At 41.7% G+C, this 15,381-nt stretch overlaps 1 protein-coding gene and 1 pseudogene across 5 annotated transcripts in view; both read right to left on the bottom strand.

The window, feature by feature from the left end:
• Positions 1-15,381, bottom strand: part of SPECC1 (sperm antigen with calponin homology and coiled-coil domains 1) — a 299,046-nt gene that overhangs the window by 195,517 nt on the left and 88,148 nt on the right. For all 5 annotated transcript variants that reach the window (XM_063656241.1, XM_054458486.2, XM_054458481.2 and 2 more), the window contains one exon: positions 9,229-9,364. In XM_063656241.1, the coding sequence (XP_063512311.1) occupies positions 9,229-9,364 (136 nt within the window). The remainder of the gene's footprint in view (positions 1-9,228; positions 9,365-15,381) is intronic.
• LOC129016794 (BTB/POZ domain-containing protein KCTD9-like) lies at positions 6,708-7,966 on the bottom strand (annotated as a pseudogene).

Genomic DNA, 15,381 nt, shown 5'->3' with positions numbered 1-15,381 from the left:
TGCAATCAAATATTGAAATGATTACCGAAACAATACCATACAACTGCAGAGGTGATAACACCTACAACAGAGAGGCACCACATAACACTGCTCCTAATGGTCTGTCCTAATAGACTGGAATTCACCTATTCCAAATGAGGCAGTCTGGGGACAGTATGACAACATACAAAAGTATCAGCTGTCCGAAGGTGCTACAAAAATGTTGAGGACTACTGACATTTAAAAATAAAAGCTCTCGGTTGGGTGTGGTGGCTCACGCCTGAATTCCCAGCACTTTGGGAGGCTGAGGCAGGTGGATCACCTGAGGTTGGGAGCTCGAAACCAGCCTGACCAACATGGAGAAACCCGATCTCTACTAAAAGTACAACATTAGCCGGGCGTGGTGGCGCAAGCCTGTAATCCCAGCTACTCAGGAGGCTGAGGCAGGAGAATCGCTTGAACCCAGGAGGCGGAGGTTGTGGAGCGCCATTGCACTCCAGCCTGGGCAACAAGAGCGAAACTCCATCTCAAAAAATAAAATAAATTTAAAAAAATAAAAGCTTCAGAAACAAAATGTAATTTTCAAATTCAACCCTATTAAGTCAAATAATTTAATTTCACTTAAATGAAGTAATTGACAAACAATTTGTATAACTAGGAGAATAATAACTGTCACTTACATTTCATTACAGTCTATATAAAGTATTCACAGACCTTTTTCCCAACATCACTGTGTAGTAGATATGTAGTTATTTCCTTCCTTTGACAAATAAAGGATGCCAATGCCCCTTGGGGCATGGGAACTTGTCTACTTTAGGAGCCAATATGAAACCAAGGTCTTTTCCTAGAATCCTGTGCAAAGGAGCAGATGCTATAAGCAAACAATAAAAAAAAAAAATCCACCAACAAATGGCTAAAGAACACTACAAAAGGCAAGTAGAAGAGGAAGGATTTTGTGAAGGCAAAAAAAAAAGTTTAGTTTATATTTATATTGTCTAAATTTATGTTGTATTTACCTTCTTTTTAATATTGTATAGCAATGTATGCATATGTTTAAAATGTTCAAACAGCACAGGAAAATCTAAAATGAAAAAATTTTCCTCTGCCACTTTCAATTCTGTTAACTCTCCTCAAAGATAATCATTCTGACATCCTTCCAGGAAAAAAAAGTTGATTTTAATAATTAATATATACTTCTAAAACCAAAACCAAATTAAGGTTATACCATATGCACCATATTATTTTCCCCACTTAGTAATGTATCTTGGAAATCTTTCCCTATCAGTACACACAAATCTACTGTATTCATTTTCATGCCTGTATACTATTCTACTGCACCAAAATCACATTGTTCAACCAGCCCTGTATGAATACATACTTAGGTTGTTTCCCATATTATACTATTATAAATAATCATGCAACTGAACTTGCTCATACATGTTGGCATCCTTTTCCAAGAATATCAGTGACCACTAAGTGCTAAATAATAGAAATGCTTGGTTAAAGATTAAATTAAGATTTAGATAGATATTACCAAATTGTCCTTGTGCATCAACCATATGTGGCTCCTTATACCCTTAATGACACCAGAAATGACAAACTGTTTTAATTTTTGCTAATGTATTAGGGGAAATTATATATCTAATTGTTGTTTTGCTTTATTTATTTATTATTTATTTATTGTGAGACAGGGTCTCACTGTTGCCCAGGCCGGAGTGCAGTGGCATGATTTCAGTTCACTGCAACCTTCACTTCCCAGGTTCAAGTGATCCTCCCACCTCTGTCTCCCAAGTAGCTGGGACTACAGGTGCACACTTCCATGCTTGGCTAATTTTTGTATTTTTTGTACAGATGGGGTTTCACCATGTTGCCCAGATTGGTCTCGAACTCCTGGGCTCAAGCGATCTGCCCACCTCAGCCTCCCAAAGTGCTAGCTAGGATTACAGGCGTGAGCCACCTCACCCAGCCTTGCTTTACATTTCTTAAGTAAGGATTAGTATCTTTCCACTGGTCATCTTGTATTTTTCATGGGCGCTATATATATATTTCCATTATATTATTTTTCCTTTTCTTTCTTTCTTTTTTTTTGAGACAATCCTCCCACCTCAGCCTCCCAAGTAGCTGGGACTACAGGCACGGACCCAGCTAATTTTTATTTATTTATTTTTGTAGCAGTGAGGTCTCACTATGTTGCCCAGGCTGGTCTTGAACTCCTGGGCTCAAGCAATCCTCCCACTTGGGCCTCCCAAATTGCTGGGATTATAGGCATGAGCCACCACATCTGGCCTATTTTTCTTTTTCTTATTGATTTGTATAAACTCTTTGTAAATAATCATTTTGTTACATGTATTGCAAATAATTTCTTCTTTTTGCAAAGAAGTTTCTTATATTTATGTAAGTACATTTTTCATCTTTTCCTTTATGACTTCTGTGTCTGTTCCTACTTAGAAAGGTTCTTCCAAGGCCAAGACTACAAATTAATTCTCTGATGCTTTCTCTTTGTAGTTTTGCAGTTTCATTTTTTAATATTTAAATCTTTAATCCTCTTAGAATTTGTTTTGATGGGAGCAATGAGATAGGGATCCAGCTTTATTCCTTCCTACTTACTCGGTCACATTTTTGAGTGAATTATCCACCGTGATATGAAATGCCACCTTTCCCCTGTACTAAATCTTCCAGTGTATTCTGCACTTTGTCCACCGTTCCACTGAGCTGCCTAGCGCCTCTTCAGTTCCAGAATGCCTAAGGTTAATCCCCTGATTACTATTTTCAGAATTTTCCTGGTTACTCTAGAATATTTATTCTGCTAGGTCAGGATTTCTCAGCAGCAGTACTGTTGACATTTTTGGGCAGGACACTCTCTGCTGCAGGGACGGTCCTGCGCATCCTAGGATGTTTAGTATCTTTGGCTTCTACCCACTAGATGGCAGTAGCAGCCCCGAGTCATGACAGCCAAAAAAAAAAAAAAAAATGTCTCCAGACATTGCCAATTGTTCCCTGGGTTGGAACTGGGGCGGGGGGGGGGGCGAAATCGTCCCCCATTGAGAACAAAGGGTTTTAGATAAATTCCAGTTATTTTTCCAGTTACATTTCCACTCCCAAATTCCCACTGATATTATAATCGAGATGAAAATGAATTCTTAGAATAATTCAGACATCCTTATTATATTTTATATGTTGTACTAATTAAGTTTAATCTTAATTCTATTTAATCTTCCTATCTAAGAATCACATCTATGCTTTCACTTATTTATGTCTTCTTTGAAGGATATAAGACTTCTCCTTCAAAAGAGTTTTAAGATATTTTTATATAGATGCTCACACTATTTATTTCTAAATATTTTGCCCTTTCATTCCTTTATAAATAGAACTGTTTCTCACATTATCATCTTTTCTAGTCACTGGTAAGAAAGCTATTGATGGCCGGGCGCGGTGGCTCACGCCCGTAATCCCAGTACTTTGGGAGGCCACGGTGGGTGGAACACGAGGTCAGGAGATCGAGACCATCCTGGCTAACATGGTGAAATCCCATCTCTACTAAAAATACAAAAAATTAGCTGGGTGTGGTGGCGGGCACCTGTAGTCTCAGCTACTCGGGAGGCTGAGGCAGGAGAACGGCGTGAACCCAGGAGGCGGAGCTTGCAGTGAGCCGAGATCACACCACTGCACTCCAGCCTGGGCGACAGAGCGAGACTCCATCTCAAAAAATAAAAATAAATAAATAAATAAATAAAGCTATTGATATATTATAGTCTACAACTAGCCACATACAGAACTCTTATTGTCTGTAATAGAATTTCAGAAAATTCTAAGACACAATTTTCAGGAAATTCAAAGCATACAATGTTATTATCTGATTACAATCATCATTTTGTTCCCTCATTTCCAATATTTATGTACTTCTACATCTCTCTTATCTTACTACCTTGGTTAGTATCCACCGAAAATTTTAGATGACTGGTGATAGTAAGCAACCTTGAATTATCTTTGACTTTAATGGGAATCGCTGGCTTTTGTTTGTGACACATACACATCATTAAAGAAGTCTCTGCACATGTATAGTCTATCAAGAGTTTGTTGTTAAATCAGAAAGATTGTTAATTGTGTCAAATGTGTGTTCTGTATCTATAGAAATAACTGCACAGTTTTTCTTCTTTGGCCTGTTAATATGGTATGATAGATTATATTCCAAAATTTCTTAATATTCATCCATTCTTGGGTGGCATAAATTCACTTAGTTGTGATGTACACTACTGTTCTTTTAATTTATTGTTGAATCCTATGTGCTTATATTTTGATCTCAAATTTTTTTTATTTTTATTTATTTATTTATTTATTTATTTGAGACAGAGTCTTGCTTTGTCACTCAGGCTGGAGTGTAGTTGCACGATCTCGGCTCACTGCAACCTCCACCTCCCGGGTTCAAGTGATTCTCCTGCCTCAGCCTCCTGAGTAGCTGGGATTACAGGCACCCACCACCACGCCCAGCTAATTTTTGTATTTTCAGTAGAGATGGGTTTTCACTATGTTGGCCAGGCTAGTCTTGATCTCCTGACCTCATGATCCACCTGCCTTGGCCTCCCAAAGTGCTGGGATTACAGGCATGAGCCACCGTGCCCAGCTGATCTCAAATTTTTATATTAATATTTGATCATGGGATCAGTCTTTTTTTTTTCCTTTTCCACACTTTATATCATTTATTAATGCAGTATACATTAGATCTAAAATCTGCAGTTTCTAAACACACCATGTTAAATCTTTCAGATCCTTCTGCAGTTTTAAGTTATTTCTACAGAGGTACCTTGAAGTGAGTGAATAACACATTCTATAATTCCTGAAAATATAGTACAGAGTGAAATGATTTAAATATAATGTAGGCACATGTTGATTATGAAAATAGATAATCTCTCAATACAATACTTCTCTGTCTTGGTAAAAATAATAAAGCAAAGAAAATAATTCATTTCTGAAGTTGCTTTCCTTCACTTGTAAAGGTCTGATCTCCTCCCACTATGCATATGTGCCCTTTACTGTCAAGGAAAGCTTTGCATATGTAGATATAGAAGAATAGGCTACATAAATACTAACGATGTGTCATTCTCCCAAAGGAGACAAAAGTGGTTTTCAATGATTCCTTGCCTCATGTTGATGAGTCTGTAGAATTCAGAACCCTGTGGACACAGCTAATATCCCTGCTGTTGGGGTAGATGTAAGGACACCAGGTCATGGGTAGGGAGGTACAGGCCCTTCCTCTACTGTTGCAGAGAGAAAATGACTCAAGAAAATTGGGCTAAATTTTATTAAAAAACAAAAAAACAAAAAAAAAACAGGCTGGGCGCCATGACTCATGCCTGTAATCTCAGCACTTCGGGAGGCCAAGGCAGGTGGATCACGAGGTCAGTAGATCAAGAACATCCTGGCTAACATGGTGAAACCCCGTCTCTACTAAAAATACAAAAATTAGCTGGGCGTGGTGGTGTGCACCTGTAGTCCCAGCTACTCGGGAGGCTGAGGCAGGAGAATCGCTTGAATCCGGGAGGCGGAGGTTGCAGTGAGCCAAGATTGCGCCACTGCACTCCAGCCTGGCAACAGACTGATACTCTGTCTCAAAAAAACAAAAACAAAAACAAAAAGTAAAAAATGTAAGTAAAAGAATCATAGGTGCTGACTGATTGGTGTTACATCTTGGACCAGCCAAATGCCTTTATTTTTACTTTATATATATTTTTTTGGTGGCTGTAATCAAATGTATGTTTAAAATTCCTCATTCCCCACTGTAGGGTTCTAGCTGCAATCATATTACATTGCCTTTTAACAGGCAACTCTACCATATTCATTCATATTGTGTAAGCTTTGACTGCAGTAGATCTGGATTTAATATCTATTTCTAAGATGGCCCTATGTAAACTATTTGGTATTCAAATTAAATGAATATTAATGATGCACCTTGGTTTTTTGGTTTTGAAGTATCTTCCTATGCTTGTGCTGATTGTATGAGAAAACTAGGCTAATAGTGTGAATAGACAGAATTGCTTGGTCTGGTGTTGAGTGGAACTTGCCTAGAATGACATTCTGAGAAATGCTCATTTATAAGTGTTGTAGTGATAGGTAAGCTCTTCCTCCATCCGGAGTTCCACTGTACCTTTGGAATGACAGTGATGTACAACGATGTCTTTCTTTCCACTCTGTCTCAATCAGTAAGGACTGGATATTACTTTAATTTAGCTACTGTTTTGTTCTAAAAAGTAAACATTATAAAAATGAACCTGAAGAGTCTTAGGGAGTCCGATCTTACCATATTCATATGGTGTGACAGGTATTTAAAGAAGGAGGCATCACTAAAGCTATTTATAAACCTGAACAACCTTTTCCAAGTTTTCATAAAGTTTTTACAATTTAAATATCCATACTGCATCTAGTATTCAATAAATATAATTGCATATGTTGTGCTTTCCATAAATTAAAATCCTCAAATGCATCTCAAACCAAGATGGTATTTCTACATCATGCCTATTTAAAAGCAAATATAATAGATACTATTCCTGGTCATAAAACCAGGTAAACCCCCCTACCCTGTTCAAAAGGCAGCAACATCTAGTTTCCTTATATCTATTAAATGAGTGCTTTTCTGTTAAAAATCAGAATATGGAAAAAAAAAGTCAGTTTTTTCCCTTATGCACCACTGAGAACAAGCATAATCCTCTAAATTTTTTTTTTTAATTTCCTTACAGTGTTATTTCTTCTAGACAACTGAGTGGGTGGAGAAAGAAAAGTGATAAGGAAAACATTTGCATCTTGTACATCTTCCTCCAGCCCCTAAAATTCTCCTCTAACACTTTGTGACATGTGTAGTGGTGTCAGCATCTCTTCAAATCTAGCTCCCTTCATGTTGGACCTTCTCAGGTTGGCTTCTTGAAGATCACACCCAGACAGATCACAATTCTCTAAATCAGTTCCTGCCAGAGTTGCTCCTCTGAGGTTACAGTTCTTCAACTTTGCATTTAAGGTAGTCACTCTCAGGTTAATTCCTGTTATCTGACTTCCTTCCATATCCACACCTTTCAGGTTAGCATCTTCTAAACTGGCTTTAAGACCAGAAGGATACTCAAAATTACACAGTTTCAGGGATGCTCCTTCTACATTAGAACAGACCATCTTGACTCCCTGGAGATTTGCACAGTCACGCCCTGATCCAGAGAGATCAGCTTGTTTAAGATTTGCACAGCAAAGATTTGCATGTGCAAGATTGCAGCGGCTTAAACTGGCCATTCTGAAGTTAATGTATCAAAGGTCCAAATGAGAAAGATCAGCACCACTGAAGTTCAAACCTTGGCATCGCAGTTCTGACTTGATTGGAGTTGCTAGCAAAAATCAGACAAATTCCTTTCAGGGTATTGGTGAATGATCCTCCGGTGGGCCATTCTTTATTGCCACTTCTAGGTGTTCAATCAATGAGTCAATACCAAAAAATCTTGCTTCTTCTAACATATCCAATAAATTAATGCCATCATTTATAATAAGCTGTCCATGACGCAAGCAGTTCAAAATGGGTTCAAAGTACTCAGGACTTCGGTCAATTAAGAAAGCTCCTCTGTGATCTTGCTTATTTCCCAGACATCTTTGTCCTTAAACATGTGGGCCAGATACTATCAGGTTCTTTATTCACTAAAGTGCTCTGTGTGGTTGTAAAGTACCGCCCTCCAACATTTAATGTTAGCCTGTCTGTGTGGAATCCTGACAATCCCTCAGGTGGTTTAGAATCTGTCTGAGGATCAATAAATGGCTCTCCTTCACACACAAACAAAACATCATCATCCCTGATCAAAGCAGTATCATCAATCAGTCCACCTTTCCCATTATACACACTGGTGGCTTTGATGCCGAGTTTACTGCTGGCCACAGAAAGCAAATCAGATAAAGTTCCACATATAGCAACCACCTTTCCGTTCTTGGGGCTGCCGTTCAGGAACAGGGCCACCCACCTCATCATGCTGCCCCCCACTGGGTCCTGAGTGAGCCACCACCCTCCCACCTGATCCTCCTCCCACCTTTTTCCCCTTCCGCCCTTCCCCTCCCTCCACCCACTGGGATTCGCCTCCTTTCACCACCTTCCTGCTTTTGGGGACACACCACACACACACAATTTGTCCCACACACGGGACTCGGCTGGTCCTCATTCCCACCCTGCCCCTAGGCTCCTCCCAGTCTGTCTTTTTTTGAGTGGGGCTTTATTAACTTTTGGAATCACTGTTAGGCTGGCTTGATAAAAATAAATGGTACTTTTGTTTATTGTATTTTAAAAACCAAGTGTGTGTGTATGTTTAGTACAATATCAGTATTTACAATGGTAAAGCCATTATATAGAAAAACCAGGCCATTCCCCTTATATCCAAGAAAAAAAAGCCATGTATGGTCTTCACAGATTCAACTTTTTAAAAACCGATAAATTAAAATATACCTTTTGAGATCTAGCCTGAATGTGACTTTTACAAAAAGAGCACAAAAATTATAAGTGTACTAGCCCTTCGACACATTAAAAATTAATAACGATGTATTTCAGTTATTTTTCCAGTCTTAGACAATTTAGCAATACACTGAGGGCTGCACTGTAAGAGTTAGACCATGAAAGCTTAGAGTTATTATCTATATGCACAAAGAGCAAATTAAATAAATTCTTTGATATTTCATGTTTCACATGCTCTGAACTCAAATATAATGATTGAAAAACCCTTTTCTGATTCTCAAAAAATGAGTAACACTGAGAAGGTTCACAGCTTCTAGCTGCCACTGCCGTCCAAGCCACTCTGAGCAGCCTTCCACAGCTGCTGGGCGAGGCTCTTCCCAGCTTTCCATAGGGTTCAGTACAAATATTAGACACCCACCTTTGCAAGGGATCGACAGGGTTCATTCATTCCTCTAATGCATTCTGTATCAAGACAGCCCCAGAACATACGCCGCCCTGCCTGAATGTCAGAAGGATTTCACACATGCATGGTGACAAATGGACCTCTGAAGGGACCAAAGAAACCACAGCACGCCCAGGTACCTTTTGTTTCTCATCGGTCTCCCCACTCTAGATGTAAACTCCCTGTGGGCAGCAACATCGTCTGCCTAAAACAGTTCCGGCCCAGGGTAAGTGGTCAAGAAATATCTCACGAGGGAAGGAATGGATGGGTGATGGGTCACTGAAGTGCCTCCATGCGGCCAGGACTGATGGCCTGCCAAGCCCACCTGCCCGGTCCCTCCTACCTGTGCCGCTCCTCAGGCGGCTCTCCGTGAGCTCCGAGATGGCTCCGGAAGTGGCGGTCTTCTTCAGGCGAACCACCCCCAATGTGGCGGTACTTCCTGGCTTGTTGAGCGTGTCCTCACTGCTGGCCCTCTTGAGCTGAGAGAGTTGGAGGGAAAGAGAGAGGATGAAGAGGTGGTTTTCAGGAAGGAGCGCTATAAACAAGCAGAGCATGGGAGCTGGGCTATGTGCCCAGCAATCAAGATACAATAACAGCACTTTGCATGATACAGTGAAGTGAAAAAATGCAAAGCTACACAAACCTGTTTCTGTCATAACAGGTCCGAGTATGATCTCCCATGACTGTTTCAAAGAGCAGCGTAAGACTGTGCGTGAAGAATACCATCAGGTCACACTTCAAGTAATGAGCCTAAAAAAATGTGGCTGGGCACAGTGACTCACAACTGTAGTCCCAGAACTTTGGGAGGCTGAGGGGGGAGGACTGCTGGAGCTCAGGAGTTCAAGACCAGCCTAGGCAACAGTGAGACTCTGTCTCACTAATTTTTTTTTTTTTTAATTAGCTGGGCATGGTGACACCCAGGAGGCTGAGGTGAGAGGATTGCTTGAGCCCAGAAGTTCAAGGTTGCAGTAAGCTATGATTGTGCCATTGCACTCCAGCCTGGGTGACAAAGCGAAACCTTGTCTCCAAACAAAAATTTTAAATAAAAAATAAATCTGCTCTCCTGGTGGGGGAAAAAAAGAATGGGAACCAATGAAAAAAGAACTGGGAGATGCACAAAAGGCAGGGTAGGGCAATGCACAAGAAATTCAAGGTCAACAAAAAAAGGCTCATGACATAGGCCAGGAGGAGGTGGAGGGAGAGAAACAATCTGAGTATCTGCTGTGGCCTCACCACCAAGCACTCTGTAGATTATCTCACACAGAAAATGTGTTCAAAGGTGAGAAAGGAACTTTCTTGGAGGCTGGAAGACAGAAGAAAGCAGCGCCCTCTGTTCTGGCTTTGCTTTCTTCCCTGTCATGGGACAAACATTTGCCAAAAGGTGCTGAAGTCTAAGAAAGGAGACTCCTAAGTGATCCACACTTCAGGCCCAGATAGATTACATTCGACATTAATGAGAAAAACCACAACTAAATTCTCTCAACCACTGTTGAGTCTTCATGAAAGAAGGCTCTGGAGAGGAACAGTGCCAGAACACTGAAGAAGGCAGCTGCCCAGAGCCGTCTAATGTATCTGACATCCAGAGCACACAGTATGGAAAAGCCCTTAAATCAATGTGGACGTGCAGTGGGCAAGCCCCGCCCATCACACAGGCTGAAGGGAAAAGCCCTGCTCCATCCTACTCCACTGGCTTTGGGGTCATTTACTGAGAGTTAGAAGTTTAAATATTTGCACAATTTTTTAAAGTTTCCATCTTTGCATCATTTAAATTTCAGGGTGTAACTACCCTCACCTCACCATAGTTTGAAAGTGAATAAACACCAATACCAAGTGTTGGTGAGGCTGTGAAGCAACTGGAACACTCATGCCCTGTGAGTGGAAGTGTAAACTGGCATAACTGCTTTGGAAAGTGGCAGTATCTACTAATGCTAAGGCTGGAAAATAGAAGAAAGCAACACCCTCTGCTCTTGCTTTGCTTTCTTCCCTGTCATGAAAGGGGTAGGACAAACATTTGCTGAAAAGCACTAAGTCGAAGAAGTGAGACTCCTAAGTGAGCACAGCACAGTCCCCTGTGACTCAGCAATCCCATTCCTAGATCTGCACCCAAGAGAAGCGAGTACATAGGTCTCTCAAAAGAATGTTCATAGCACCTTTTTTTAATAGCAGCCCAAAACTAGGACAACCCAAATGTCCTTCAACAGAAAGAATAAATGCAATGAGAACTACACAGCAAATAGGAAAAAAATGAATTACTGATATACTAATAAATGAGTGGCTGTCCCAGGTATTATGCTAAGTGAAAGAAGCAGACACAAAAGAGTATATACTGCCTGATTCCACTTGTATTAAGTTTAAAAGCTGCACAATCAAATGATGGTAATATAAGTAAGAATAGTGGTTACCTCTCGGGGAGTTACAGCCGAAAAGAAACCTTCTGGGGTGCTGGAACGTTCGACATATTGACAGGGTGGTGGTTACACAAGTATAAACAAATATAAACATGCAATGAGCTTTATAGCTAAGATTAAGATTACTGTACTTTATGGACTTTATTGTAAATATGCTGTGCTTCATTAAAACAGAAAAAGAAAATTGGAGTGAAGGAAGTTTGCAATTTAGGCAAAGTCCTAGTTCCACTCCTGCAAATACTAGCCTTCTGGGTTTTTTCTCTTTTTTGTAATTTTTAAAGCTTTCCTGTGCTAAAATAAGCATAATATAAAATTCACCATTTTAAGTGCACAATTCAGTGGTATTAAATACATTCACCATGTTGTACAACCATCACCACCATCCATCTCCAGAAACTTTTACCACCACAAATAAAGTCTACTCATTAAACAGTAACTCGCCATTGCCTTTTAACAAAACGGATGATGGTAGAAGTCTTTTTATTTTTTTAGAGACAAGGTCTTGCTCTGTTACGCAGGCAGGAGTGTAGTAGTTCAAACGTGGCTCACTGCACCCATGAATTCCTGGGCTTTCCTGCCTCAGCCTCCCAAGTAGCTAGGACTACAGGTGCACAACACTACGCTTGGCTAATTTTTTAAAAATATTTTTGTAGAGGTGGGATCACATGGCCAAGCACAGTGGCTCATGCCTATAATCCTAGCACTTTGGGAGGCCAAGACGGGCAGATCACCTGAGGTCAGGAGTTTGAGACAAGCCTTGTCAACATGGTGAAACCTCATCTCTACTAAAAATACAAAAATTAGCCAGGTGAGTTCGAGATGAGCCTGGTCAACATGGTGAAACCCCATCTCTGCTAAAAATACAAAAATTAGCCAGGTGTGGTGACACATGCCTGTAATCCCAGCTACTCGGGAGGCTGAGGCAGGAGAATCGCTTGAACCTGGGAGGTGGAGGTTACAGTGAGCCAAGATCGCGCCACTGCACTCTAGACTGGCAGACAGAGCAAGACTCCATCTTAAAAAAAAAAAGAGACAGGATCTCACTATGTTGCCCAGGCTGGTCTTGAACTCCTGGCCTCAAGCAATCCTCCACCTCAGCCTCCCAAATGCTGGTATTATAGGTATGAGCCACCACTCCCAGCCTGATGGTAGATGTCTTAATATTAGCCACGCAATCTTGGTCGAGATTTGAAAACAAATTATTAACTTTAAAAACAAATAATTCACATTAAAAGGATGATTTGTGTGCAACTCCAGTTACTAGACGTCAGCATAAACACATTTTCTTTTCTTTTTTTTTTTTTTTTTTTTTTTTTTGAGACAAGAGTCTCACTCTGTCGCCCAGGCTGGAGTGCCGTGACGCGATCTCGGCTCACTGCAACCTCTGCCTTCCTGGTTGAAGTGATTCTCATCCTCCCAAGTAGTTGGGGCTACAGGCATGTGCCTCCACACCTGGCTGATTTTTGTATTTTTAGTAGAGATGGGGTTTCATCGTGTTGCCCAGGCTGGTCTCGAACTCCTGATCTCGGGTGATCCACCTGCCTCAGCCTCCCAAAGCGCTAGGATTACAGGCGTGGGCCACCACGCCCGGCCCATGATCACATTTTCTGAACAACAGCACAGTCCCCTAATTTAGCAACTGGACTGTATTAGTCTGTTCTCATGCTGCTAATAAAGACATACCCAAGACTAGGTAATTTACAAAGGAAAGAGGTTTAGTTGACTCACAGTTCCACATGGCTAGGGAGGCCTCACAATCATGGTGGAAAGCAAAGGAGGAGCAAAGTCACATCTCACTTTGCTCTTGGTAGGCAAGAGAGAGCATGTGCAGGGGAACTCCCCTTTATAAAACCATCAGATCTCCTGAGACTTATTCACTATCATGAGAACAGCATGATTCAATTACCTCCCACCAGATCCCTCCCGTGACATGTGGGGATTATGGGAGCTAAAATTCAAGATGAATTTTGGTTGGGGACACAGCCAAACCATATCATGGACCAAACATGACACTTGAGTTAATCCAGAAGTTACATTACTGCCCTTCTTAAAGGAACTCTGTAATGGTCTTTCCACTTCCCATCTCAGAGTAAAAAGCATCCCTTCACTCAAGCTCTCCAACCTCTCAAACCATCCATCAGGTCACCTGTATAATACATGTTTAATATTAAATGACCATAGTCTATAATGTCGGTAGCTTTTTCTCAATAGAGAAAAACTATTACTCACTCTTCCAAGAAGCACACTCAGGTGCCTCCCTGGTCCCCAAAGGAAAATCAATTCTGGTTTGAAACTTTGAAAACTCCCTAGATGACATCTCAAATGAAAAAGGGAAATCACAGTGGTTAAGGGAATTCTCAACACAATAATGCAAGCCATACACACTGGATTCTGCTTTTCCCCTATCTGATTCTCTGACATTTCTAAAATCTGCAAGTCTGACTCAAAGTACAGAATTTTCAAACTCTACAGCAAAGGCCAAGAGAGGAAGGGCTCTCTGAAACCCAGATAAACCAGGAAATCCAACAAATGAGAGCACTCCTACTGGGAACAGAAGTGAAACCCCCTCGAAGATCCCACCACAGCCTCCATCCCCAGCCACCACCCCAGAGCAGCAGAGGTAGAGCTTGCCCTGCCCCCTTCCATAAGGGGTTGGTTCCTGGGACTCAAGGTCTTGGTGAGATGACAGCTGGAGGCAACACAGGACAGCAGTGGGCAAGCAGTGGGAGTTTTGCCTTTGGGGCACTGCAAGAGGACCTGGCACGGTAACAGAGGTGGCGCCAGTCATGATAAGAATGGGGTGAAGCAGTAGCAGTGACCGGGGGGAAAGCACAGGTAGCTGCAGCACCACGCTCAGGGCTGGAGGGTCTCTGGTGGGGAGTTAGCAGTAAGTGCTGCATCGCAGGGTTTGTTTTTGTTTTCAAGGGTGGGGAGGGAGTGGGAGATGCAAAAGAAGACTTGGGATCTGGGATCTCTATATAGGAGGTTCCCAGCAATCACACAGGAAGGAGGCAGCCCAGGGAGTGGTGAAGGGAGCGGCGCTCCTTCTTCCTACCTATATGACCCAGGGACTGATGCTGCAGTTCTTCAATTCTAAAATGGAGAAAACATTTCAAGGCCAAGGCAAGAGAATCACTTGAGGCCAGGAGTTCAAGACCAGCCTGAGCAACATAGTAAGACTCCAATTCTACAAATAAACTTTTTTAAAAATTAGTGGGGCGTGGCACTGCGTGCCTGTAGTCCTAGCTACTCAGGAGGCTCAGGTGGGAGGATCGCTTGAGTTTGAGGCTGCAGGGAGCCATGATTGTGCCACTGCACTCCAGTATGGGCAACAGAAAAAGACCCTGTCTTCCGCCACCCCCACCAAAAAAAAAAAAGAGAAAGCAATTGGTGTATCTCTAGAGTTGTGCCCTTAGTTAAAAATTTAAAGCATTTTATTAAGAACATAAATGCTGGAGGCTCTCATCATCATCTTCATCATCATTGCAGCTGTTTTCCTAGTGCCCCTCCATGGTGGTTCTCCAGGCTGGTGGCAACAGAAGCATCGTTAGATTTTTACAAACAAAACTTTGGAAGGAGGGCATGAAGTATCATGCTGTATTAGGAATCGGGCAACTTGTGAGCCCTGGAGCCCTGGAGCCCTGGAGCCCTGGGGAAGTTTGGATCAGGTGGCTCAGTTTCCTCACCTCCAAAAGAGAATTTTTTTTTTTTTTTTTTTTTTTTTGAGACAGTCTCACTCTTTCACCCAAACTGGAGTGCAGTGGCGCAATCTCGGCTCACTGCAACCTCCGCCTCCCAGATTTGAACGATTCTCCTGTCTCAGCCTCCTGAGTAGCTGGGATTACAGGCACGTGCCCCCACACCCAGCTAATTTTTGTATTTTTAGTAGAGACGGGGTTTCACCATGTTGGCCAGGCTGGTCTCAAACTCCTGACCTCCGGTGATCCACCTGCCTCGGCCTCCCAAAGTGGCAGGATTACAGGCATGAGCCACCGTGCCTGGCCACAAAAGAGAAGAATTTGAATCGCCTAAGATCCTTCTCCCTGTTTATGTCCTCATTGCTATGAGACTGCATATACTTATTAGGC

The sequence above is a fragment of the Pongo pygmaeus genome, chromosome 19 (assembly GCF_028885625.2).
Source record: "Pongo pygmaeus isolate AG05252 chromosome 19, NHGRI_mPonPyg2-v2.0_pri, whole genome shotgun sequence".
In the NCBI taxonomy this organism is placed as follows: domain Eukaryota; kingdom Metazoa; phylum Chordata; class Mammalia; order Primates; family Hominidae; genus Pongo; species Pongo pygmaeus.
The sequence above is the reverse complement of the archived record's forward strand: the minus strand, read 5'-3'. Positions and strand labels throughout refer to the sequence as shown.